The sequence below is a fragment of the Panulirus ornatus genome, chromosome 47 (genome assembly GCF_036320965.1).
Source record: "Panulirus ornatus isolate Po-2019 chromosome 47, ASM3632096v1, whole genome shotgun sequence".
NCBI lineage: Eukaryota > Metazoa > Arthropoda > Malacostraca > Decapoda > Palinuridae > Panulirus > Panulirus ornatus.
Genome location: NC_092270.1, coordinates 9,217,519 through 9,245,091, shown reverse-complemented (window position 1 = coordinate 9,245,091; position 27,573 = coordinate 9,217,519). Strand labels below are relative to the sequence as shown.

Sequence of the window (27,573 nt, the reverse complement as noted above, 5' to 3'; positions counted from 1 at the left end):
GTGTAAAGTATTGTTTGTCACGTGTTTAGTGACTAATGGATCGAAGTCATTTGGAAAAATTATGAAAATATTACGAGTCATACGGCGATTCACAAGACAACCCAACTTGGTGAGGGTCGATGATTGCTTATCTGACTTAGGACTGTAGCTATATATATTTTTTTTTCAAGGGGTAAGGGGCAATGACGCCCTTACCTATCATAGGACACTATGGCCAGACGAAGATATAACTGTTAGGGAAGAGTATTTACAATTTTATTTAAGAATGATCATCAGAAACAGACGCCCAGAAAGAAGGAGGAGAGGGCTCTATCAACCTCTGATGGTTAGTTAGGTGCATTGGTGATAACTCGAGTACAGCTGGCCATTGCCTTAGGCCAGTGCCCTGAATATGTACTGGTGTGATCTTAAAGTTTTGTATTCAAGTCAGGGAGACACCTAAAGGCTTTGGTTTACAGCCTACAGAAACGTACTTAACTAGGAACGAAAATTAAAAACGACCATATCAATTGCGATTTAGGGAAACTTCCACACTTCCTCCACATATAACGCTGTCCCTTTCATCTTAACCTTACCTGACGTATTATCCTCCACATGGTGTCTACCACACCCACCACAGCATCTACCTCATCCACCTTACAATGTCAACCTCACCCACTACAGACCTTAGAACCTAACCATACTACACACACATGCGGGGTAGTTAAGAGGCCCGGGTCTCCATCATGAAATTAACGCCGAGGAGTTTGTTAAGAGTGGAGTCTGGATTTACCAATAAAACTTCACTTAGGCTGTGGTGCCAAGACGGGTAATGAAATGACCCTTATTTGAGGTCCTTCCAAAGGGATGACTAAAATTGGTGACCTTGATCCGTAACAAATAGCAGATTGAGCCCAACCGGAGAGTAAGACATGGTAGGAGGATACAAAAATCATCCATCAAATAAAAAAAAAATTCGACTCATCTCGAGATATCAACACTCAGGAGGAGGTTGGAGCCACCACGTACCGAGAGGAAGAGACACAACGACATTGACGGCATCGAATTGAACCTGAAGAAAGGAGGAAGAAACTAAAATGGCACTGGAGACAGTACATCCTCCATTCATCTTAGAATGCCAGTGCGTCACTCAAACGCTAGGGTCGACTAGGGAATGGAATTCTTTTGAAAATATCCCTAAAGTACGTTCTGGAATGTTGGGATAAGGAGCCCCAGGATTTAAAGTTTCTTATGAGATATTGAGGTTGGAAGGAGGTAGTGGATTAATGATGGTATTGGACGTTGCATAAAGTAGGTCAGGGTTCCATTGTTGAGCACCTGCTCCCAAAGAGCAAGTCAGTAGGATCTAGGTAGTTGAAAACTACTCTCATTAGTTAGAAATAATATCAGTAAATGACCATCATTTTCCTTACAAGGCAGGTGTCCTTAGTGAACCGCGATGTATAAGCTGGGTAACCAGCGAAGCACGAGGAACGAAAACCTTCTTTAGCAGCCATGATGAGTGACAGTTCCTTGTGGATAGTGACAACATAACTCCTTCAAGATGTCTAAAAATTTTAACGGTGGCCTATATAGCGTGAAATCCCTTGTCATAAGTGCTGTAGTTCCCTTCTATGAACACCAGGTTTTCAACCTGTTGATGAGCTGGTTGACGAAAAGCATCCGTATAGCAAGAGGTGTCCATAAGAGTTGACTGGTGGGAGCAGCAAGGGAAGAGGAAGGTAAGTTTTTTGTCATTTTCTTCGTAATGATGATGAGCACGTCATCTACGGCCTATATCTGATTAAGAATGGTACCGGCGCTTCTTCTTCAGTCCCTTGCGGAGGCCAGAGAGAGAGTAGGAAATAAAGCCATTTAAAGAGTTGACGATATATCCAAGGAATCTCGCATCTTCTGTGATGATGTGGGCAAAAGCAACTTCTTATGGTTCCATAACTTTGTGGTAATATCACATATTCGTGCAGAACAAAGTCTGCCTTTGAACCAGAGACAGACGAATGAACAACCTCTACTGTGTCAATAATGCTCACACATTTCCAAATTAACATTATATACTTCACCTACTTCAGCCTCATATTAATGAAATAAGTTATAGTAAAACATGTACTCTTTAGGTGGTTTAAATACAAACATTACCTTAAAAATCTCACATCATTATAATAGCACCACAAACTTGAAATCAAAATATTATTGTATGATCCAGACTGAATGTTTAACAAATCTCAAAGCAAGACCTGGTAATGATTTTTTTGGTTACAAAATAGGAATTTTTATGTATTGTGTAATCTTGTCGTATGGACAGCATTTTGTGTCTATTATTTCATGACCTATCTTCACCTATCTCAAAGAAATTTCAGTTTACTGTGTTTATTTCCAGTTGTCTGGTGATATACACTCACTACCCTGGTAACCTTTTCCTATAGGTCGCGAGCCATTTAAACCAGGACTGAGGTAATTAAAAAAAAGTAAAAAAATCAGCACATAGGCAAACAAAGAAGTAAATAGATAGCAAAGAAAAAACGGCCTATTTATATAGTTATGAGTACCTGTCTACATATCTCATTATGAGTACCTGTCTATATATCTCGTTATGAGTACCTACTGACCTATCTAGTTATGAGTACCTGTCTACCTATCTAGTTATGAATACCTGTCCACCTATCTAGTTTTGAGTACTTACCAACCTATCTAGTTTTGAGTACCTGCCTACCTATCTAGTTATGAGTACCTGTCTATCTATCTATTTATGAGTTTCTCCCTCCCTATCTAGTTATAAGTGGCTGTCTACCTATCAGGTTATGAGTATCTGTCTGACATTACAGTTAATTAGTACCTGTTTATTTATTGAGATACGAGTGCCTGCCATCCTATCTAGTTATGACTACCTACTTACCTATCTAGTTATGAGTGCCTACCTACCTGTATACTTATGAGTACGCGTCTACCTATCTAGTTATGAGTACCTGTCTACTTTCGAGTACCTGTCTACCTCTCTAGTTATGAGTACCTGTCTACTTAGTTTCGAGTACCTGTCTACCTCTAGTTATGAGTACCTGTCTACTTATTTAATTATGAGTACCTGTCTACCTATCTAGTTATGAGTTCCTGTCTACCTACCTAGTTATGGGTACCTGGGAGGAGATTTTGTCATGATAGGGCTAATGCTACTGCGTAGCAGAGAAATGGAAGTAAAGGGATACTGGGCCGTTGTTGCCCCAAGATGGCCGATTGTACGAGTGCGACGTAAAGCTCATACCGGTGGACCAATTAGACATTGTTACTTGCCTGAATTGGTGGTGGACACCATAGGAGAACGGAAAAAATGAGTCCTTCATGAGATTGGAAGACAATGACATTCAAGCAGATTACGCCAGCGAATGGTGAAATTAAAGAAAGTTGTATTCCGCATAAGGAAACGAAAGATTTGAACGTGTGATACGACGACGTTTAAGGACTTCTAAAGTTAGCCTTAACAGTTGTGCTGGAATTAAATTGTGTGGGTTTTAACTTTTGGTTAAGATTTCTGAGTAAAGGTTAGGTAGTTATCGGCGAAGCAATCGAACGGCACTATCCAAACCCAACGTAACCAACTCTACCCTAATCAGCCTGACCTACTCACCAGAGAAATGATTATGGCCAGTTACTTCAGGATGGAAAAATTGTTTTAGGAAATGTGAGTGTGAATGTCTTCGTTCGCCGGCATTTATTAAAATTCAGTTGGTTACTTGTGGAGGCTCACTGAAATTTGCTTTGGAATACTTGTAACTTTGTTTTGCTATGATACTTTACTATGTGGGCAGGATAAATGGAATTTCAGTGATAAATCTAGTTTAGTTTTGCATCATAATTGGACTCTGATATTGAAATTTTGTTCCATAATGCTTAGTATATTATTTTTTTTATAAGTTTTTATTATATTTAACTGGTCTCCTGCGTCACACATGTATATGCATGAATGCCCACACACACAGATATACATATATATACATTTCACCGTATACTTACATATACATATCCATATCCCTGGGGACAGGGGAGAAAGAATACTTCCCACATATTCCCTGTGTGTTGTAGAAGGCGACTAAAAGGGGAGGGAGCAGTGGGCTGGAAATCTTCCCCTCCTGTTTTTTAATTTTCCAAAAGAAAGAACTGAGAAGGGGGCCAATTGAGGATATTCTCTCTAAGGCTCAGTCCTCTGTTCTTAATTCTACCTTGCTAACTTGAGAAATGGTGAATATGTATAAAAAAAAAAGAAATATATATATATATATATATATATATATATATATATATATATATATATATATATATATATATCCCTGGGGATAGGGGAGAAAGAATACTTCCCACGTATTCCCTGCGTGTCGTAGAAGGCGACTAAAAGGGGAGGGAGCGGGGGGCTGGAAATCCTCCCCTCTCACTTTTTTTTTTTTTTTTTAATTTTCCAAAGGGGGGAACGGAGAGGGGGCCCGGGTGAGGATGTTCCCTCAAGGGCCCAGTCCTCTGTTCTCAACGCTACCTCGCTAATGCGGGAAATGGCGAATAGTATGAAAGAAAGAAAGATATATATATATATATATATATATATATATATATATATATATATATATATGTTGGGGTGAAGAGGCTGGTGAGAGTAAGTGAGCTTGGGAAGGAGACTTGTGTGAGGAAGTACCAGGAGAGACTGAGTACAGATAGGAAAAAGGTGACAACAATGGAAGTAAGGGGAGTGGGGGAGGAATGGGATGTATTTAGGGAATCAGTGATGGATTGCGCAAAAGATGCTTGTGGCATGAGAAGAGTGGGAGGTGGGTTGATTAGAAAGGGTAGTGAGTGGTGGGATGAAGAAGTAAGATTATTAGTGAAAGAGAAAAGAGAGGCATTTGGACGATTTTTGCAGGGAAAAAATGCAATTGAGTGGGAGATGTATAAAAGAAAGGGACAGGAGGTCAAGAGAAAGGTGCAAGAGGTGAAAAAGAGGGCAAATGAGAGTCGGGGTGAGAGAGTATCATTAAATTTTAGGGAGAATAAAAAGATGTTCTGGAAGGAGGTAAATAAAGTGCGTAAGACAAGGGAGCAAATGGGAACTTCAGTGAAGGGCGCAAATGGGGAGGTGATAACAAGTAGTGGGGATGTGAGAAGGAGATGGAGTGAGTATTTTGAAGGTTTGTTGAATGTGTGTGATGATAGAGTGGCAGATATAGGGTGTTTTGGTCGAGGTGGTGTGCAAAGTGAGAGGGTTAGGGAAAATGATTTGGTAAACAGAGAAGAGGTAGTAAAAGCTTTGCGGAAGATGAAAGCCGGCAAGGCAGTAGGTTTGGATGGTATTGCGGTGGAATTTATTAAAAAAGGGGGTGACTGTATTATTGACTGGTTGGTAAGGTTATTTAATGTATGTATGACTCATGGTGAGGTGCCTGAGGATTGGCGGAATGCATGCATAGTGCCATTGTACAAAGGCAAAGGGGATAAGAGTGAGTGCTCAAATTACAGAGGTATAACGTTGTTGAGTATTGCTGGTAAATTATATGGGAGGGTATTGATTGAGAGGGTAAAGGCATGTACAGAGCATCAGATTGGGGAAGAGCAGTGTGGTTTCAGAAGTGGTAGATGGTGTGTGGATCAGGTGTTTACTTTGAAGAATGTATGTGAGAAATACTTAGAAAAGCAAATGGATTTGTATGTAGCATTTATGGATCTGGAGAAGGCATATGATAGAGTTGATAGAGATGCTCTGTGGAAGGTATTAAGAATATATGGTGTGGGAGGCAAGTTGTCAGAAGCAGTGAAAAGTTTTTATCAAGGATGTATGGCATGTGTACGTGTAGGAAGAGAGGAAAGTGATTGGTTCTCAGTGAATGTAGGTTTGCGGCAGGGGTGTGTGATGTCTCCATGGTTGTTTAATTTGTTTATGGATGGGGTTGTTAGGGAGGTAAATGCAAGATTTTTGGAAAGAGGGGCAAGTATGAAGTCTGTTGGGGATGAGAGAGCTTGGGAAGTGAGTCAGTTGTTGTTCACTGATGATACAGCGCTGGTGGCTGATTCATGTGAGAAACTGCAGAATCTGGTGACTGAGTTTGGTAAAGTGTGTGAAAGAAGAAAGTTAAGAGTAAATGTGAATAAGAGCAAGGTTATCAGGTACAGTAGGGTTGAGGGTCAAGTCAATTGGGAGGTAAGTTTGAATGGAGAAAAACTGGAGGAAGTAAAGTGTTTTAGATATCTGGGAGTGGATCTGGCAGCGGAACCATGGAAGCGGAAGTGGATCATAGGGTGGGGGAGGGGGCGAAAATCCTGGGAGCCTTGAAGAATGTGTGGAAGTCGAGAACATTATCTCGGAAAGCAAAAATGGGTATGTTTGAAGGAATAGTGGTTCCAACAATGTTGTATGGTTGCAAGGCGTGGGCTATGGATAGAGTTGTGCGCAGGAGGATGGATGTGCTGGAAATGAGATGTTTGAGGACAATGTGTGGTGTGAGGTGGTTTGATCGAGTTAGTAACGTAAGGGTAAGAGAGATGTGTGGAAATAAAAAGAGCATGGTTGAGAGAGCAGAAGAGGGTGTTTTGAAGTGGTTTGGGCACATGGAGAGAATGAGTGAGGAAAGATTGACCAAGAGGATATATGTGTCGGAGGTGGAGGGAACGAGGAGAAGAGGGAGACCAAATTGGAGGTGGAAAGATGGAGTGAAAAAGATTTTGTGTGATCGGGGCCTGAACATGCAGGAGGGTGAAAGGAGGGCAAGGAATAGAGTGAATTGGAGCGATGTGGTATACCGGGGTTGACGTGCTGTCAGTGGATTGAATCAAGGCATGTGAAGCGTCTGGGGTAAACCATGGAAAGCTGTGTAGGTATGTATATTTGCGTGTGTGGACGTATGTATATACATGTGTATGTGGGGGGTGGGTTGGGCCATTTCTTTCGTCTGTTTCCTTGCGCTACCTCGCAAACGCGGGAGACAGCGACAAAGTATAATAAAAATAAAATAAATAATATATATATATATATATATATATATATATATATATATATATATATATATATGATTTTATTATTATACTTTGTCGCTTTGTCCCGCGTTAGCGAGGTAGTGCAAGGAAACAGATGAAAGAATGGCCCAACCCACCCACATACTCATGTATATACATACACGTCCACACACGCACATATACATACCTATACATCTCAACGTATACGTATATATACACACACAGACGTATACATATATACACATGTACATAATTCATACTGTCTGCCCTTATTCATTCCCGTAGCCACCCCGCCACACATGAAATAACAACCCTCTCCCCCCGCATGTGCGTGAGGTATTGCTAGGAAAAGACAACAAAGGCCACATTCGTTCACACTCAGTCTCAAGTTGACATGTATAATACACCGAAACCACAGCTCCCTTTCCACATCCAGGCCCCACAAAACTTTCCATGGTTTAGCCCAGACGCTTCACATGCCCTGGTTCAATCCACTGACAGCATGTTGACCCCGGTATACCACATTGTTCCAATTCACTCTATTTCTTGCATGCCTTTCACCCACCTGCATGTTTAGGCCCCGATCATTCAAAATCTTTTTCACTCCATCTTTCCACCTCCAATTTGGTCTCCCACTTCTCCTCGTTCCCTCCACCTCTGACACATATATCCTCTTTGTCAATCTTTCCTCACTCATTCTCTCCATGTGACCAAACCATTTCAAAATACCCTCTTCTGCTCTCTCAGCCACACTCTTTTTATTACCACACATCTCTCTTACCCTTTCATTACTTACCCGATCAAACCACCACACACCACATATTGTCCTCAAACATATCATTTCCAGCACATCCATTTCCTGCACAAGCAAGATATTAAGAACAGATGACTGAGCCTAAAAGAGAAAATCCTCACTTGGCCCCTCTTCTTTGTTCCTTCTTTTGGAGAAATAAAACCTGAAAGGGAGTATTTCCAGCCCCCCAACTCCCTCCCCTTTTAGTTGCCTTTTACAACACACAGGGAATACTTGGGAAGTATTCGTTTTTCCCTATCCCTAGGAATGTATATTATCAGTACAGGAGCATGAATTTGAGTATTAGCTTTATTTCAGTCAAATGCTGTTGAATAAACTAGTAAGGGCTATGTATATGAGGGAAGATTTGGGATTTATTAATGTAAAAGTAGGTAATACATCTCAGAAACATAATTACAGTCTAAGAATCTTACCTAACATTATATTTCTTCTCTGACTTAGAATAAAGGATGAGACGTGCAAAGATACTGTTGACAGTGAAATCCAGCTGGGTTCACAGCTGGATGAGCATCACTAATGCTACTGTAGTAGAGTGGTGTAACTTGAACAGTAGGAGATTCTGCAGTTTGACATCATCTAACCACTGTCTCACAAATCATGCTTCCAGTCCACAAGTAGTAAGTCATCTGTTCGTCTAGCTTCCTGAATAAAAGTGAAATAGCTGTATTTTACGGTTACTTGAAACATTTTAGGATTATCAGCATGACAGCACATTCTTCTAGTTTGAAATTTCATGAAAGATATGCATTTTTTCACTATCTGTGTAACATGCCTGAAAGTGCATTTATTCATAATATCTTTGTTACTTTCTAGTGTATGATTTATGTTTTGATGAATATTGATTTTTTTTAGCAATTGGGAAATGATTTTTCCCAATATTGTGGACACTTCATCTCTCAGTAGCCTTTTTTATGTGATATGATAATCCTCCACTGAAGTCCTGATACACACACTCTCTCTCTCTCTCTCGACAACCTAGTCATGGGCCAATCATGCCTCCTATTGTCTGTCTTTCTCATGTAGGCTCATGTAAGATTGACCATAGTGAGTCCTTTTCCTTTTTCTTAACCTGTGCTCTCATATTTTCGTCATTCAGGAATTTTGAATACTTTCCCATCTTCTAGTCGGCAAGGCATGTGGCCAAAATGGCATACCTTTTTGAGCCCGTAGTGAATTGCCTCTAAGCTAGGTCCAGTTCTTGCCTACCTTTATTGCCTATGTCTAAAAACCCAAACTTCATTCCTCTTAGAGGCATGTCTTAGTGCAGCTTATCCCACTTGAGGAATTTGTGAATCTTTTTGCTAAGTCCTATGACATTTCTAAAGCATTTGACAGGTTATAGCATAAGTTTTCTTTGTAAACTTCTTCCTTTTGCCTTTTTTGCTTTTCTTGGTCTTCTGATACATAGCTCCCTATCTAATTAGTCCATTGCAGTCATCAACTTTGGTGTTGTTGAGGCTCCATTTTGTCACCTATTCTCTTTTTTCTCTCCAAAAATAATGATTTTTCTCTAACTTGGACTCTATTTACTCATTATTCCTCCCATCCTCACTGTAATACTTATTCTGTTTCTCATACTGAAAGTATCTCCTTTCTTGATTTACACCTGCACAGCTCCATGGAATGAGTAAGCAGTAACTTGGTTAAATTCACTCATATTGAAATGCCATATTTATCTATAAATGTATCTAAATGTCACTCATTTCCTTCTTCCCAATTTCAGGTCAACTTTGTGATATCATAAACATGTTGGGCAATACCCTGTAGTATCATGAGCATGTTGGGCAATACCCTGTAATATCATAAACGTGTTGGGCATTACCACATCCTCCCCTTTAACCTAGAAACATCTTGAAGTCAACATCACAAAATGTATCCTACAAAATTTGGGTTATTGTATAGATATTGTGAAAATATTTGTTTCAAGCAGCCATTTCATATCTTCAGGGGCTTTTTTTCACTCCAGTACTGTTTGCATATCTGGAATGGTTCATCTGCCACCTGTCTGTTGTCCAGCATGGATCAATCACCATTGGTCTCATTAATTCTGTCCAGGTCATCCTTTCTGTCTTTCATGATGTTGCTGCCATTTGTGTTCTTCCAGTATGATTTCAGCCATTCCTCTCATGATCTATCCCACCACCAGGACTTAGACTGGTGGCACTCATCTGGCTGCTGCTTTCTTAAGCTTTTGTGTATAGACCAACAACACAGGGATTAACCAAAATGATACCTTCTTCTTTCCACATACAGCAGGGCTGTGTGCATTGTGTGATCACACTATCATAGTACTGAACTCTAAATATTATAAGGTTTAATAATATGTCTGAATGCTTATAATTTTTGCAGGTACCTAAGATTTGTGTCCCTTTTGATACAAGTTGGTTGAAGCAGAAATCAAGAATTTTGTCTGGTGCATCACTTCCCGAGTATAATGTAGCTGGGGAATCATCAGTTGAACATGAGATAACTCCCGCTTATATAGGGCCAGGACCCAGATTAAAAATGATTTCAGACTACTTTAGTAAGTGATCATCTGTTAAGTGGCAATTTAAAGTTTGATAGGATCTATTACAAGACGTGAGAAATTTTATTAAGTGTCTCATGTAAAGATAAAAGACAGCACGGCACTGTTTCAGTCCATCATGTTTTTAATTAATTTGAATTTTACAGGGAGGTAGTTTTACATTCATGGGGCCTCATCTCTTGAACATTCTCTGCTATCATACAGTTTCTTAAAAATATGTATGCTGTCAGCATTAACTATGTTCTCAATGATTTTATTCCTTTCATTCATGACTCACACTGTTGAAAGAACTTGTTTAGTAATATTCAAGTGAGTTTCTTGCTTAATTCGTGTTATGTCCTTTGCTTACTCTATTCTTATGACTCAAAGAACTGTGTTCTGTATTCTGGTATCATCTTTGCTGCCCTCCTCTTGACCTTTTTCTATTACCTTTCTCTGCTTCTCTAAGTATGGTGACCAAACTTGAGGAGTATATTCTAGTTTTGGCAAAATTGTTTTTTATTCATACACTTGAAAGCTGTTATGATATTTGCCAAAATTTTGTCTCCTTAGTTATTCTCCTGATATGGGGCTCTGGTGACAGGTTAGGGGCAATGTCAGCTCCCAAGTCCTTTTCATATACAGAATCCTGAAGCTTATTTCCTTTTAGATAATAATTGTATTGAATCCATCTTTCACTCTGCTCTGTCCTCATTACTTTATATTTGCTTAGTTGAATTCTCTCAACCATGTATTAGACAAGCTTGGAGTCATGTTTGGTTCCCTTGTAAGTTGATGGAGCCCTCTTTTTGCATTTCCCTCATTACTTTTATGTCTTGCAAATGTATTCAGGTAGGCATGCATGCCTTCAGGCAAGTCAGTTTCATATATTGTGAGTAATGATAGATGAAAAATTTTTACATGATATGTTTAGGATGAGTGAAATCATCCTTTGGTAAAACTTAGTGTGTTGTGTGTTTAGGTGTATGTAGAATGAAACCACACTTGGATAAAACCCATAATCATCATATACTTACGTAAATAAGGAGCATATATGCCATCAGCCAGGCCCTCCAGCATCCACACAATCCTCCCACACCAATATAGAGGAAAGAATATTATTTCTGGGTTATTTTCTTTAAAGACATATGATATGAAGTAAGGGAAATAAAATTTCTAGATTTTTGCCCTTTGAGATAGTAAACCAAATTTTGCAGTGATGCTGTATATGATTATGTACATAGGATCACTGTATATGATGTACATAGCTTCACAAGTATTTTACAAATCGTAGCCTTTCTGCTCACAAAACCAATCTTCTGTGGAGGCCTAAGTTCCAGCCATCTTAAGATCAGTTGACATATGTGCTAGTCTAGAATTAAGAGCTCAGAACCTTCTTGAAAATATTAATTATCAGCCAGGAATATCCTTTCTTGATTCCCAATCAGAATCTTCCTTGGCTCATAATGAATTGATGCAGTTGCATATTTGTTAGATACTTATTAGTCTAGTTAGAATTAAAGAGTGATTTGTTTATGTACGTTCATGTCCTAAACAGTAGTATCACTTGCTGGAGCTTGGTACAGTACCACCTCAAATTCACATTGGGAGAATGATGTCAAATTGGTGGTGTATTTTGTGACAACTCAGAAAATAGTTGCTTCCTTCTGGAACTCCTGTGCTATTTGACAGGAATCCTAAAACCACACCTGCTCAAGTTTTGAATTTTTGGGCTATGGATTTACTGTAGATCTACCGATATCATGTTAAGAGTGGTCATCTGAGTAACAGATGATGCGCTGAAGCATTATGAATATACAGAAAGTTGGAAAGGTAGGTTGAAAGAATGAAAATTATTAAGATCGGTGGGAACAGGATATCAGGGTAACAAGGGATTAAGAGAAGATAGAGTAATTGGGGAAGGGAGCATTTTTATGAGAAGTGAATCAAGATGGAGTAGAGACAAGGGATGTGCAGTAACTACAGTATATAGAAGGGCTCCCTCATGGGTTCAATCTGTTTATGGGAAAAGACTAGAATTCTTAGCTGAAATAACTCCTAGTTACAATTCTAATAGAATGAGGTGACTGTAAATGTATAATCATTTTGTTCTTTCAGTGACTTGCCTTCTCATTTTCAGATGTATCAAAGACAACTGCCAGCAGAATTGCAGGCAGTGAGCCACGCCTTAAGAATATTGATCTTCACAATTTGGCTCGTAATATGAATACCCTTCAGGTTGGTAAAAAAAAATCTCCATGTCTTTCCCAAATACAAATAGCAAGAAAAACAAGAATATCCATGAAATATCTACAGAAACATTTAGAAGACTTGATATATGGTTCATCAGTCCCAGATGAACTATCTATCTATCTATCTATGTCTCTGACACCTGTTCCAATCTGGAACTCCCTCAAGGATGTAGCCACGGCAATAGAGTCTCCACACCTAGTGAACTCTAGTGTGCATCTTACCCTTTAGTGCTTCACCCTTTTACAGGCCACTGGCAGAGGGCAAGTCTAGTGCAGTGTTTGCAGAGACTCCTGCCTAATGTACCTACTGACTACTAGGATTGATAGTTATGGAGTGAATATGGCAACAGAGAAACAGTATTATTCAATTTTTATTAGCATGCATGATTACTGTTTCCCACATTAGCGAGGTGCACCAGGAAAAAGACGAAGAAAAACTTATTTACCCTCATACACATATATACATATTAACTCACATTTCAGATGCCCTGATTCAGTCCATTGACAGCACATCAACCATGGTATACCACATTATTGCAATCCACTCTGTTCCTTGCTTGCTTCTCACCTTCCTGCATATTCAGGCTCTGATTGCTCAAAATCTTTTTCACTTCATCCTTCCACCTCCAAATTGGTCTCCCGCTTCTCCTTGTTCTCTGCATCTCTGACACATATATCCTCTTTGGCAACCTTTCCACACTCATTCTCTCCTTATATCCGAACCATTTCAACACACTCTTTTGCTCTCTCAATCACGCTCTTTTTTTTTTTTACCACGCTTCTCTCTTACCCTTTCGTTACTTACTCGATCAAACCACCTCACACCACATATTGTCCTCAAACATTTCATTTCCAACACATTCACCCTTTCCCGTATAACCTTATCTATAGCCCATGCCTCACAACCATGTGATATTGTTGGAACTACTATTCCTCCAAACATACCCATTTTTGCACTCCAAGATAATGTTTTCTCTTTCCACACATTTTTTATCACTCCCAGAACCTTTGCCCCCTCCCCCACCCTATGACTCACTTCCACTTCCATGGTTCCATTCACTGCTAAATCCATTCTCAGATATCTAAAACACTTCATTTTTCTCCATTCAAACTCGCATTCCATGTGACTTGTCCCTCTACCCTGCTGAACGTAACAACCTTGCTTTTATTCATATTTACTCTCAACTTTCTCCTTTCACACACTTTTTCAAACTCAGTCACCCACTTCTGCAGTTTCTTATTCAAATCAGCCACCAGTGCTGTATCATCAGTGAATAACAACTGAGTCACTTCCCAAGCCCTCTCATTCCCAAGAGACTGCTTACTTGTCCCTCTCTCCAAAACTCTTGCATATACTGCCCTAACCTCCCCATCCATAAACAAATTAAACAACCATGGGGACATTACACATCCCTGCCACAAACTGACCTTCACTGGGAACCAATCACTCTCCTCTCTTCCTACCTGTATACATGCCCCACAGGAGACAGCATCTCAACCCCTTGCGACAGGGAGGTAAAGCCAGGACACATACAAGGAAAGGCCACATCCACTCACATCCATTCTGTACCTGTCATGTGTAATGTATCTAAACCACAGCTTCCTATCCACATCCAGGCCTGACAGACCTTTCCATGGTTTAATATGGCCTAGTTTAGTCCTTTGATGGCTTGTTGATCCCTGTATATTCATCCAGCAATATTTATAATGAGTGGAACACATTACCCCTGGCCTTTTGACAAACATCTTGTCATAGAAAATATTAAATGAATAGAAGAGAATGAAAATTAAAAGATTAGCATTATTCACAGAAAGGAGAAAAGAACTTGATGAAAAAAATATGAGATACTGAGAAGGAAATAATGAAGCCCCTTAGAAGAAAAGGCAGAATAGCATGAATGAGAATTCGAAAGTATTATGCTCATGTGTGAGCAGAGGAGAGAGCGAAACCTGTAATATTGGTCTATATAAAGTGGGAAAGAAATATGAAAGTGACTTTAAGGAAATGTGCATGATGCTTTCATCAGTATTCAGCATAACTAAAAAAGAAAAACTACTAATGAAGAACTGTTTATTCATTATAATGAGAATGCCATCGTGGATATTGAGATAGAAGAAGCTGACATTGGAATGGCATAGACCAACTATTGATAATGAGAATTCAGGACCACAGCTTCAAAGGAGCCCATCATTTTCACGCTGCTGATTTTATCACAGCCTTGAAGCTGTATGAGCCCCAGAAAGGGGGTCTTGGGGTTATATAATCCCAGTACCAACAGCAAACCACAGTATGAAGAACGTCACTTATATAATGAGACTGTCATACATCAGAACACCTTGACACATAGTAGCACCATGTTGCATAATTGGAACCACGGCTCTCTCAGAACAGAATGTCTGCACCTCCACAGAAGACTTTAATTTTACTCCCAGACACACTCCTACACCTTCCAGTAGCCTTGAATGGACAGTTACTTCTGCTGAACAAAACACCAAGCATTCTAGGTATCATATGCAGTGCACACTTGACATTCACTCCTCATAGCAAAAACATCACCACAAAATCAACACAAATTACATTCCCTCATGACACTAACTGTTACTAGATTTAGACAAGACAAAGAATCCCTTATCATCCTCTATAAACACACTATTCCTGCAGGGAGCTTTTCTGTTCTCGGTAACAATGTCTTTAACCGTGCATTGATCTGTGGTCAGCTTTTTTCTTTCATTTTATGTGTATTCTTCAATCAGCTTACATATCATGTACTTTGCAACTTACCATAGTATTTTACTTTTGGTCAGTGCTCTGATTTTTTTTTTTCTAATTTTTGTTTTTACTGATGCTTTTTCTTTGCCATTTAATCATGATTTTTGTAGACTTGTAAACTGGATGAAAATGGAATCCTTTTCTTGGCCTTTTTTCATGTTGATGATTACATTCTTTCATCATATCTATACTTTAGACTACATTCCCACTTTTAGTTTGTTGCCAGTACAGTCATACAAACACTGCTATTATTGCCTTTTCATGTTCATGTACTCCTTTCACCTTTATATAGACTTTGTCTTTTACTTTATGTGTTCTCTTTCTCACATTTTGTAAGTAGTTCACTGTTTGCATTACTAAGAGTAGTGCTTCACTTGTATGATAGTTTAACTGACTAAGAAAATCAGTTTCCTTGTGCTGTTGTTGGATTTCCCTCTCACAGATGTGTGAAGATGCACTTACCTTTGAAGGGGACAACTATGCTAATTTCCTTAATTATACATGAATGGATAGAAGTTATGATACTTAGTATTATTTAAGTTATATTTTCTAATTTTACTTTACGTTTCAGGAATATGGAATAAAACCAGATGACGTGAGAAATTTTTTACCCCTGTTATGTCGTTGCCCCTTAACTATGGAACATAATGCAGCTATCTTGAAAGAATTAGGTTTCAGCAGTGTCACTGCTGAACACTTAATGAAGTAAGTACTGCCTTCATGATAACAGAAAAAGTTTGTATGAGCAGAAGCCAGGTGTTTTCACTGTGTGTTACACTCCATGTAGAATTTGAACTTATGAAATCCCTGGGGATAGGGGATTAAGAATACTTCCCACGTATTCCCTGCGTGTCGTAGAAGGCGACAAAAAGGGGAGGGAGCGGGGGGCTGGAAATCCTCCCCTCTCGTTTTTTTTTTTTTTTTTCTAATTTTCCAAAAGAAGGAACAGAGGGGGCCAGGTGAGGATATTCCAAAAAAGGCCCAGTCCTCTGTTCTTAACGCTACCTCGCTAACGCGGGAAATGGCGAATAGTTTAAAAGAAAGAAAGAAATCATCTTATGCTTAAGCCCCAAACATGGGGCGAATGTATCATTGATTGGTTGGTATGGATCATGGTGAAGTGCCTGAGGATTGGCGGAATGCATGTATAGTGCCATTTCACAAAGGCAAAGGAGATAAAAGTAAGTGTTCAAACTACAGATGAATAAGTTTGATGAGTATACCTAGTAAATTGTATGAGGGGATATTGGTTGAGAGAGTGAAGGCATGTACAGAGCATAAGATTGTGGGGGAGCAGTGTGGTTTCAGAAGTGGTAGAGGATGTGTGGATCATATGTTTGCTTTGAAGAATGTGTGAGAAATACTTAGAAAAATAGATGGTCACATGGAGAGAATGAGTGAGGAAAGATTGACCAAGAGAATATATGTGTCAGAGGTGGAGGGAACGAGAAGTGGGAGACCAAATTGGAGGTGGAAAGATGGAGTGAAAAAGATTGAGTGATCGGGGCCTGAACATGCAGGAGGATGAAAGGCGTGCAAGGAATAGAGTGAATTGGAACGATGTGGTATACCAGGGTCAACGTGCTGTCATTGGATTGAACCAGGGCATGTGAAGCGTCTGGGGTAAACCATGGAAAGTTGTGTGGGGCCTGGATGTGGAAGGGGAGCTGTGGTTTTAGTGCATTATTATGTGACAGCTAGAGACTGAGTGTGAACGAATGTGGCCTTTGTTGTCTTTTCCTAGCGCTACCTCGCACACATGAGGGGGGAGGATGTTGTTGTTCCATTTGTGGCGAGGTGGCGATGGGAATGAATAAAGGCAGACTATCAATTATGTACATGGGTATATATGTATATGTCTGTGTGTATATATATATATTTTTTTTTTTTTATACTATTCGCCATTTCCCGTGTTAGCAAGGTAGCGTTAAGAACAGAGGACTGGGCCTTTGAGGGAATATCCCCACCTGGCCCCCTTCTCTGTTCCTTCCTTTGGAAAAAAAAAAAAAAAAAAAAAAACGAGAAGGGGGGATATATATATATATATGTATACATTGAGATATATAGGTATGTATATGTGCTGTGTGTGGACGTGTATGTATATACATGTGTATGTGGGTGGGTTGGGCCATTCTTACGTCTGTTTCCTTGCGCTACCTCGCTAACGCGGGAGACAGCGACAAAGCAAAATAATAATGATAAAAGCTTTCAGTTTTGTGCTTCTGACTTGTAACCTCAGGATTTTTCACCATAGCACAGATTTGAATTGCTGTCTTATCTTTTTGTGCCAGGTTTTTAAAGATAGATACTTTACATGAAAAATATATGAATTGCTTTTATTATTCAGATCAATAGAATACAAAAATTGAAACAACTTTAAGTCTTGTTGATAAGAAGGCAGAACATTGTTATATTCTGAAAAAAGTTAAAGTTTGATATGTTTTAAAAACTGATTGCCAAATTTTTTACAGATTCAAAAAAATATTCAAGAGCAGTATTTCAGTGATCAAGAGATGGGGACTGTTGCCTGAGAACTATGAACCTCATGAGCAGGTTTTGGCTGCTCTAGGTGTCCCAGAAGATCAGGTCATGACTGCTGAACTTCCCTCAGATATAACCCATTTCACTTTAGCTCAGGTGTGTTGTATCTTTTTGGATAAGAGATCAATCTTTTAAGCCCAAGAGATGTCGTATAGATAGTGGCCTTACTTTCTAGCTCAGCCATTATTTAGTACCATAGTTTATACAAAGCCAGTAGTGTAACGCATGCCAAACTACAGTGATAGAAAGAATTGTTCACCATTAGTTAGCCATTTACACACTGGATCAATAAAGATTTACTTTGTTGCTGAATTCCAACACTACATGGTAAAACCTTACAGTGAGGTCATTTTGCATACCAGGATTCAGAATATTCTTTACCACCACTTTTTTTTTTTTTGTAATCAAAATGGAAACCTCCAGTCTATTAAAGTTAGAAAATAACAGGAACTATTTTAAACTACTCAGATTTGTGTAGACATGATTTCTTATCCTCCAGATGTGTGATCTTTTGACCATGCATCCGTAGGAGAGAAAATATGCAATTCATTTTGTGATTGTATCAGTTCTTTTAAACCATTTATAATGGTTTCATTTTTCCCATACCTATTCGCCATTTCCTGCATTAGTGAGGTAGTGTTAAGAACAGAGGACTGAGCCTTGGAGGGAGTATCCTCACTTGGCCCCCTTCTCTGTTCCTTCTTTTGGAAAATTAAAAAAAACGGGAGGGGAGGATTTCCAGCCCTCGGCTTCCTCCCCTTTTAGTCACTTTCTATGACATGGTGGGAATATGTGGGAAGTATTCTTTCTTCCCTATCCCCAGGGATAAGTAGTTTCATTAGCCAGCAATATCTTTTATAGTCAACTCAGGGTGATCCCTTGTTTTTGTTTTTTGTGTCAGAATTTGGGGTGAGAACCAGCATGCTTTATTCAACTTTATTTCCTTGTGCCTGAATTGAAAGTATCCCTCTCTCTAGGAGGCCACTCTCCCAGAGTCATCCAAGTGTAAGGGTTTGTTCGTCAATTACAGACACAGGAAAGGGGAGGGGCATCGTTCACCTGTGACAAAATGAGATGGGGAGCCAAGCTGGAATGTGATGTGACCCCTTCTTGTCTAACTTTTGTTCAAATCTTCACATTACGAAGCATATATTTTCTTCTCAGGTGGCTTAAAAGAGAATGGCATCTTATGATCTCAAGTATGAACAATGACCGTTTTTTCATTCAGGATGAATCTGTGCATAAAACACAGAAACCTTCAGTACCCTTGTAGGAGGGATCTTCTGGACCAGACCCTGAAGGTTGTAAGATCATGCCCTATCCTTGTCCACCTTGTGTTTCTTCTACAGTCTTTTCTTAAATCTATATAGCTACCCTGTGGTTCCCATAGCCTTTCAGTTAAGTTGCAGTTGCTGACTAGGATTTGTAAGTTTTGCAGACTTTTTAATGGATTGTAAGGGTTATCTTGTGAAAGGTAGTTAAAGGATTATCACCAAAGATGCAGCCATGAAAATGAATCCATTGTGAGTTCATGCTAGGTATTAGGGGAGTTGATATGATTCATTATGGACCAGCTGATGGGAACTGTATCTTTAGGCTGAGAAACTGGTTTGTGTATGTAAAATGGAAGGAACAGAGTGTGTACATTATTATACTACTTACCGTATTAGCCTGCATGTTTGAGATAACTACATTTTGCTCGTCATGGGAAACTGACTTTAGGGGTGCTATAATCTAGTGGTGAAACAGAGCAAGTGGATAATTAATTGTATAAATTACTAGTATTCATTCATTACTTGGTTTGGAACCAAAATACTCTTCTTTTTATATTTGCTGTTCAATTTTACCTCAAAAATTCTCGGTTATTTACAAGGAGCACATCCTCATCTTTACCCTGTATGGACTTAGAAAAATCCTGGTGGTAAGTTTACACTCTGACAAATATTATTGGTTTACAAACCATTTTAATGTATGAAATTAGATATATAGAGAACTTCAAAAGACTGAAACAAATGCAGATTAGTACTACAAAATGTATTGTTACCTGCAGGTGCACAGGGAGTTAAGTAATGTATACTTGTCTTGGCGTCTAGACTGTAGCAAAAATGACATTGACAGAATACGTCGGATTTACAGTATTACCAAGAGCATGAGACTCCAGGATCAAGTTTTGCATCAGCTTAATCATCACTGGAATATTAGCTGTGATAAGGTGAGACCAGTTAGCTCATTTGGTGTGGTTACAATTACGATTGTAACTGTACTTTTTTTTTTACAGTGTACATTCAATGCAGAATTTTTAAGAGAAAATCAAATGGATTTGATGTATGGGATTAAAGCTCACTGTATTTCTGATGCAGGACCTTTTGTTGGCAGGTGGTACAGAATGGTTACTTACTCGCATGCAGCCCTGTCAACATTTCTTTTATTGAAACAGAAGTGAAGCTTATTGCAGGAACAGATACCAAGTCTTTAGTTACCTTCACTCCTCGTATTCTCACCATCCCATACCAACAGCTGCAGTACTTAAGCTCTATACTCGTGAAACTTGGGGTTACACCGGTAAGACCTTTCCATCTGTATTTTTTCTTTTTTAAACCTCAAGATAGAGTTTTCTGTCAATTGCACTATGAACCCTTTCTTTCAAGGTACATATAAGCATATTTATCCTCACAGAATGAGAAATATTCAATATATGAAGTACATTTAGTCAAGTAAAGTCCATATATAAGTAATTGTGCCATTATTATTTTAGGTAACAGAGAACAGTGTTGCCACCAGGCTTTTGTATCGTGATTTTTTTTCTGTCATATATATTGATGGAATGATTTGTTTTTCCTACTAATCTACTATATTCACTATGATAAATACATATCCTTTGTAAGTAACATCTGTAAAGAAATTGTTTTTTTATTTATTATACTTAATCGCCATTTCCCGTGTCAGCCAGGTAGCCCCCAGGAAACAGACGAAGAATGGCCCATCCATTCTTATACACATATATATATATATACATAAACTTTCATACACGCATATATACATACATATACATATGGATAGTCACTTGTTTACAAAATGGCATCCTAGCTACGTCTCTTCATTGTATATCAACTGTCATATTTCTTTCTTGTGTCTCCCCTGATGATGTGATTATTACATGAAAGTACACTTGGGAAATTATCATGTTTCATTTCCCCGTGGATTCATAGGAATACATATAAATATCATCATATCCACAAATACTTACACAGACATGTATATACACATGTACATATTCATACTTGTGTGTATTGAGGGCATGTTGATCCCAGTATACCACATCGTTCCAGTTCATTCTATTCTGTGCATGCCTTTCACCCTCCTGCATCTCCTTCCATCTCCAACTTGGTCTCCCAGTGCTCCTCGTTCCTTCCACTTCTGACTCATATATCCTCTTCATCAACCTTTTCTAACTCATTCTCTCCATATGTCCAAACCATTTCAACACATTTTGCCTTGCCACATTTCATCTTATGCAAGGCTTTCACCACCTCTTCTCCCTTCACCAAACCACTCTCCATGACTCTCCCAATTCACATACCACGCTGACCAAAACATGCTACATCTGCCACCCTGTCATCAAATGCATTGAAGAGTCCTTCAAAGTACTCCCTTCATATTTTCCACATTTCATCACTACTGTTTTCACATTCATCACTTCTCCTTTTGCCCCCTTCACTGATGTCCTTATTTGTCATCTTATCTGTAATTGTTCCTAAACCCAGGGCTTGGACTCAAGGCACATGTCTAGCTGCTGCTTCCCACAGTTTGTGTGTGTAGACCAGTAACTGGAGGATTGACCCTTATGATACCTCCTCTTTCTGTCAGATAACTAAGCTTGGAATGCTCTACCTCCTTTTGTATTTCCCTCTACCTGTAACACTTCTACCTTTGAGACTCAGGTCTATATCCGTCTACAGAGCCAATTAATTTTCTTTTTTCTCACTTAATTTCTTTCACCAAAGATGCTTTTGGCTGGGACATAAATTGGTTGACCATGTCTTTGACTATTTTGATTTATTCTTGAAAAATAGCAGCAAGAGCATGTCATTCCTTATGTCCATTTAAATCTGTGAAAGAAGTGATTTAGCTTGTCAGAGACTGTAACAGTTACTGTCTATTTGTATCCAGAAAGCTGAAAATCTCTTTCAACAGTAAACCTTTCTTTTCCGACTTAGAAACTCAATAGGCTGGCCTCATCTGGCCAATGTGTTGAAGATCCCTAGCTTTTGGGAAGATAGCCTTCACTTTGGCCTTTATAAGGAACCATTCCTTGAAATAGATCAGCATTAGAGGTCTTTGATATTCCTCTTCTTTCCAGAACAGTGTCTGACAAGTATCTTTTCAAGTTATTTGGATGGTATAATCACTGTTAATAACAGAATTAAAAACTAATTTGTTGTAATGATGATGAAAATTTACTGTAAACAAACTTGGCACCAAGATATATGTTGGTAGTCCACATCTTACTATGTCCAGTGCACATACAAGCTATTTTCAGACTCAAGTCATTATTATAGATTAGTTGAACATTTATTGTCTAAGTTGAACAGCTCCTACTTTTTTTGAATGTATTGCTTTCACAATAATCTTTTACAGGGATCATTGAAAACTGTTCCTAGGATATGTACACTAAATCCAGATACAATCCAGGAACGCATCACTCATCTCCAGCAAGATCCAGAGTTTAAGGCCCTTCACTCACATCCCCGCATGTTGCGACTGATATGTTACTATCATACAGTCAGATCACGTTTGGATTTCCTACAGCAAGTGAAGAACACCAATGCTATACCAAGTCTGAACACACTGTCAGGCACCAGAAGTGCATTTCATAAGTATATATCTGTAGGTGAACTTAGGCAGAACAAGCGAGATGTCATCAATTGTTTGGCAAAATTCTTGAATGTAAAGGCCAGTGTGATCAGAGACAAACTTCATTTACAGTGTTGGGGGCCTCAAACAACAGTTGTAAGTGTAAGAAAGAACCTTGTAAACCTGATGCAACATGGCTTCTCGAAAGAACAAGTTATGGCTGCTTTAGATGTAGTGTTATACTCTCCAGACTTGCTACTGGACCAGCTCACTAAGCTGCCACACCGACCACAGGTTCAGCCTTATTCAAAGCTAAAATCCAATCCAAATGTTTTGCAACTCCTTCTGTATTTCATGGAGAAAAATGCCTCTTGTACATTGTCTTAGTTGTAGAGTATAGCTAACACATCTTTCAGTGTAAACTGTTTATTCATATAAATTACTGTACTTTCTGAAAAAGCTGATGTTTTTGATTTACCAGATATGTAGAATTTATCTTATTGCATATTTAAAATTTTCAGTTTTTTAATTTTACAGTGGTAGATATGTAAAATAGCAAGTGAGTATTATTTTGAGAATGACTTTTACTCTTCTCTCAATTTGGAGGCTTATGTGATAAACTTATACTTTACCAACAACATGATCAGTCTAAAGTTTTTTCAAATCTTCACAGTTTAATATTTTTTCAGACTTTCATGTCATCAATATTTCATTTAGGGAATGTAGAATCAGTTATGACCTTGTTTTGTGTGGGCCATTGAGAACAAAAGAAAACTAATTTAACCATGATATTGGTAATAGGGAACTGCATATGCTTTAAATGGAGACATGTATAACCTGTTTATGGAAGGGGTGGTGATGGAAGTTAGTGAAAGGGTCATAGAGAAGTGCAGCTTTGCAATTTATTGGGATTGCAGGTGCTTGGGAGGGGAAACGCATAGTTTGCTGATGACACAATGGTGGTAGCATATTTGAGTAAGAAACTGCAGGTGGATTTTGGGTTTGGAAGAGTGTGAACTGTGAAAGGAGAAGGTATGAGTTAATGTGAATAGAAGTCAGTTTATTAAGTGTATTGGTGGAGAGAGAGAGAGAGAGAGAGAGGTTGGTTGGGGTGTGATATCGAATAGCAAGAACCCAGAGGAAGTGGAGTGTTTTAGATACCTGGGAGTAGATATGGCTGCGGATGGAACTATGGGAACTGAAGTAAGCCATAGGGTAAGTTGGGGGGCTAAAGTCCTGAGTGTGTTAAGAAATATATGGAAAGAGAGGTCTTTTTCTTTGAGGGCAAAGCTGGGTATGTTTGATTGTACAGTAGTCATGATAGTGTTGCATACACATTAGATATGGGCCCAAGAGTAAAAAAGTAAGAGTGTAGGTGGATTTTATGGAGATGGAATGTTTGAGGACAATATGCAATATGAGGAGGTTGATTGTGTAAGAAATGACAGGCTAAGAGAGGGGTGTGATAGTAAGAAGAGTATGTATGAGAGAGTTTAAGTGAGTGTGCTGAAATAGTTTGGAGATATGGAGAGGATGAATGAGGAGAAGCTGACTAAGAGGGTATATGTGGAAGTTGGTTGATAAAATGGGTATATATTTATATATTTTTTCATTATTATACTTGATTTCTGTATCCCGTGTCAGTAAGGTTGTGCCAGGAAACAGACAAAGAAAGACCCATCCAGTCATATACATATATGTTTATACATTACATGTCAACATATACATACACATTTATTTTTATTTATTATACTTTGTTGCTGTTTCCCGCATCAGCAAGGTAGCGCAAGGAAACAGACGAAAGAATGGCCCAACCCACCCACATACACATGTATATACATACGCATCCACACACGCACATATACATACCTATACATTTCAACGTTATCCCTGGGGATAGGGGAGAAAGAATACTTCCCACGTATTCCCTGCGTGTCGTAGAAGGCGACTAAAAGGGGAGGGAGCGGGAGCTGGAAATCCTCCCCTCTCGTTTTTTTTTTTTTTAATTTTCCAAAAGAAGGAACAGAGAATTGGGCCAGGTGAGGGTATTCCCTCAAAGGCCCAGTCCTCTGTTCTTAACGCTACCTCGCTAATGCGGTAAATGGCGAATAGTTTGAAAAAAAAAATAAAAAAACATTTCAACGTATGCATATATATACATACACAGACATATACATATATACACATGTATATAATTCATAATTGCTGCCTTTATTCATTCCCGTCACCACCCCACCACACATGAAATGACAACCCCCTCCCTTCACATGCGTGTGAGGTAGTGTAAGGAAAAGACAACAAAGGCCACATTCGTTCACAGTCAGTCTCTAGCTGTCATGTATAATGCACCGAAACCACAACTCTCTATCCACATCCAGGCCCCACAAAACTTTCCATGGTTTACCCTAGATGCTTCACATGCCCTGGTTCAATCCATTGACAGCACGTCGACTCCGTTATACCACATCGTTCCAATTCATTCTATTCCTTGAACGCCTTTCACCCTCACAGACAAATATATATATACACATGCACATATTCATACTTGCTTGTCTTCATCCATTCCCAGTGCCACTCTGCCCCACAGGAAACAGCATTGCCACCCTCTGAGTCATTGAGGTAGCCCCAGGAAAACAGACAAAAAAGGCTACATTCATTCACACTCAATCTCTAGCTGTCATGTGCAATGCACTGAAACCACAGCTTCTAATCCACATATAGGCTCCATATAAGAAAAGTTTTATGACTGGCATGTTTCCAAACCCAAACACCACCATCTGGTAACACTTGTTTACCAATGGTATCTTAGCTACATCTCCTCCTTGTATATCAACTGACTGTTCTATGTTTTCTCTCTCGTTCTTGTATCTCCTGATGATGTGATCATTACATGAAAGTGCACTTGGGAACTTATTGTGTTTCATTTTCCTCATGGTTATCAGCATATATATACGTGGAAAATATTCTTTCTTCACTATATTTATATTTTTATTGATTTGTTTTACTTGATCACCATTTCCCTTGTCAGTGAGGTACTGCCAAGAAACAGACGAAGAATGGTCCATCCACTCGTATACACATATATATACGTAAACGCCCATACACGCATATATACATACATATACATATCAACATATACATACACACACACAGACATATACCTATATGCCTTCATCCATTCCTGTCGCTACCCCACCCTACAGGAAGTAGCATTGTTACCCCCTGCTTCATACATATTCACCATTTTCTGTGTTAGCTAGGTGGCATTAAGAACAGAGGACTGAGACCTAGAGGGAATATCCTCACTTGGCCCCCTTCTCTTTTCCTTTTTTTTGTACAGAGGAGGTTGGATATGAAATGTTTGAGGACAATGTGTGGTGTGAGGTGGTTTGATCAAGTAAGTAATGAAAGAGTAAGAGAGATGTGTGGAAAAAAAAAAGAGGTTGAAGGATGGAGTGAAAAAGATTTTGAGTGATCGGGGCCTGAACATGCAGGAGGTGAAAGGCGTGTATGGAATAGAATTAATTGGAATGATGTGGTATGGAGTTGACATGCTGTCACTGGACTGTACCAGGGCATGGGAAACATCTGGGATAAATCATGGAAAGGTCTTTGGGGCCTGGATGTGGATAGGGAGCTATGGTTTCAGTGCATTACACATGAAAACTAGAGACTGAGGCCTCAGTTAAGGCCACAAATGCCCATTCTATCTCATGAGAACTTGAAAAAAATACTTCATTTGTATGTTATCAGTCAACTGCAACTAACATCATGTGAACACAAGATATGTGCATCTCTGTATTACATTGTACATCCTTAAACTATGTCAACATGTCCCAGTAGGCCTTGTCATACTACCCATACATCATTCAGGTCCTCAATTGCATTTGTCAACATTGAGGTCTTGTATTTCTGACTTAGTACTGTACCATGTATTTCCTGGGTAAGGGTGATGCATAAGGGATGCCTAGAGCAAAGAAAACCATTAAGTGAAAGCTTTATTGTAATGCTTTTTAAATATGTTTGCTCAGTGTTGGTTACCCTTTTTATTGTTTGAATATTCTGTGACTTCATTTGGTGTCATTGTACTGTAAACTGCATCATACATCATATAAGACAAAAACTCCATGCCATTGTTTTAAATTGTGTGCCAAATGTAGCATTCATCAACCAAGTCACATTTCCCTGTACCCTGTACTCAGTTGCATTTCTGTCAACATGGCATGGAGGACTCACATGTCATCTAGTGATCCATTACCAAGCACCTCCCATGGTACAGGTGGTGTAAAAAGTCTTGTGTAAATGAATGTGTCAGTGAAGTGTAAGCTTGAAAAAATTATACTTGCTGTAGTGAGGAAGAAAATGTAGATGATTCTAATCTTTGTTCATCACATGGCAATGGCAGCTGCCTTGCCACCCCACACCCCTATCCACCACTAGCTAAGCAAGCTAAATATAGCAAATTTTAAGACTCCTTCCTAATTTTTGTGAGTGATATTTGCAAGTGATGAGGATGATTTATCATTAATAAATGCTGAAGGCAAGGATTGGGACCCTGAAAGTGATGGTGAGGATGTAGTGGAAGATAGTGAGTTGATGGTGGAAGAGACAGAGGAAGCGGTAGAGCTCCCTCCTTTACGGTGCCTCACTGTTTGTTAGGATTGATGGGAAATATTTCCAGCCAGACTTTCATGGTTTTGAGTGAAGATATTGTCCTGGTGACTGATGACTGGCCTTATGGTGCTGATACTGTGGAAAATAAGCGCTTTGAGGCATTATAACCTTTTTACCCATTTCATAAAGTGATTATTAATGAGTCCTTAATATTGTATTGTTCAAGGACAGACTTGTC

At 39.0% G+C, this 27,573-nt stretch overlaps 1 protein-coding gene across 2 annotated transcripts; it reads left to right on the top strand.

Annotated features, from left to right (window-relative positions):
* The first annotated feature begins 1,501 nt into the window (after positions 1-1,501).
* On the top strand, positions 1,502-23,180 carry LOC139763528 (transcription termination factor 5, mitochondrial-like). Of its 2 annotated transcripts, none has more exons than XM_071689705.1 (9): positions 1,502-1,721; positions 8,240-8,415; positions 10,148-10,322; positions 12,445-12,542; positions 15,898-16,031; positions 17,798-17,963; positions 19,918-20,079; positions 20,244-20,429; positions 22,506-23,180. In XM_071689705.1, the coding sequence occupies exons 2-9, from the start codon at positions 8,248-8,250 to the stop codon at positions 23,106-23,108; spliced, it is 1,692 nt and encodes a 563-aa protein (XP_071545806.1). In that variant the 5' UTR covers positions 1,502-1,721; positions 8,240-8,247; the 3' UTR covers positions 23,109-23,180. The 2 variants fall into 2 exon arrangements, with proteins under 2 accessions (XP_071545806.1, XP_071545805.1); XM_071689704.1 differs by lacking the exon at positions 1,502-1,721 and adding an exon at positions 3,246-3,673.
* The last annotated feature ends 4,393 nt before the right edge of the window (positions 23,181-27,573 follow it).

Excerpts from the sequence above, each read along its gene's own strand:
- LOC139763528 (XM_071689705.1), top strand. The coding sequence starts at position 8,248 with ATGAGACGTGCAAAGATACTGTTGACAGTGAAATCCAGCTGGGTTCAC. Across the intron at positions 10,323-12,444 it reads AATGATTTCAGACTACTTTA|ATGTATCAAAGACAACTGCC; the intron begins GTAAGTGATCAT and ends TCTCATTTTCAG. Across the intron at positions 20,080-20,243 it reads GGAATATTAGCTGTGATAAG|GTGGTACAGAATGGTTACTT; the intron begins GTGAGACCAGTT and ends TTTTGTTGGCAG.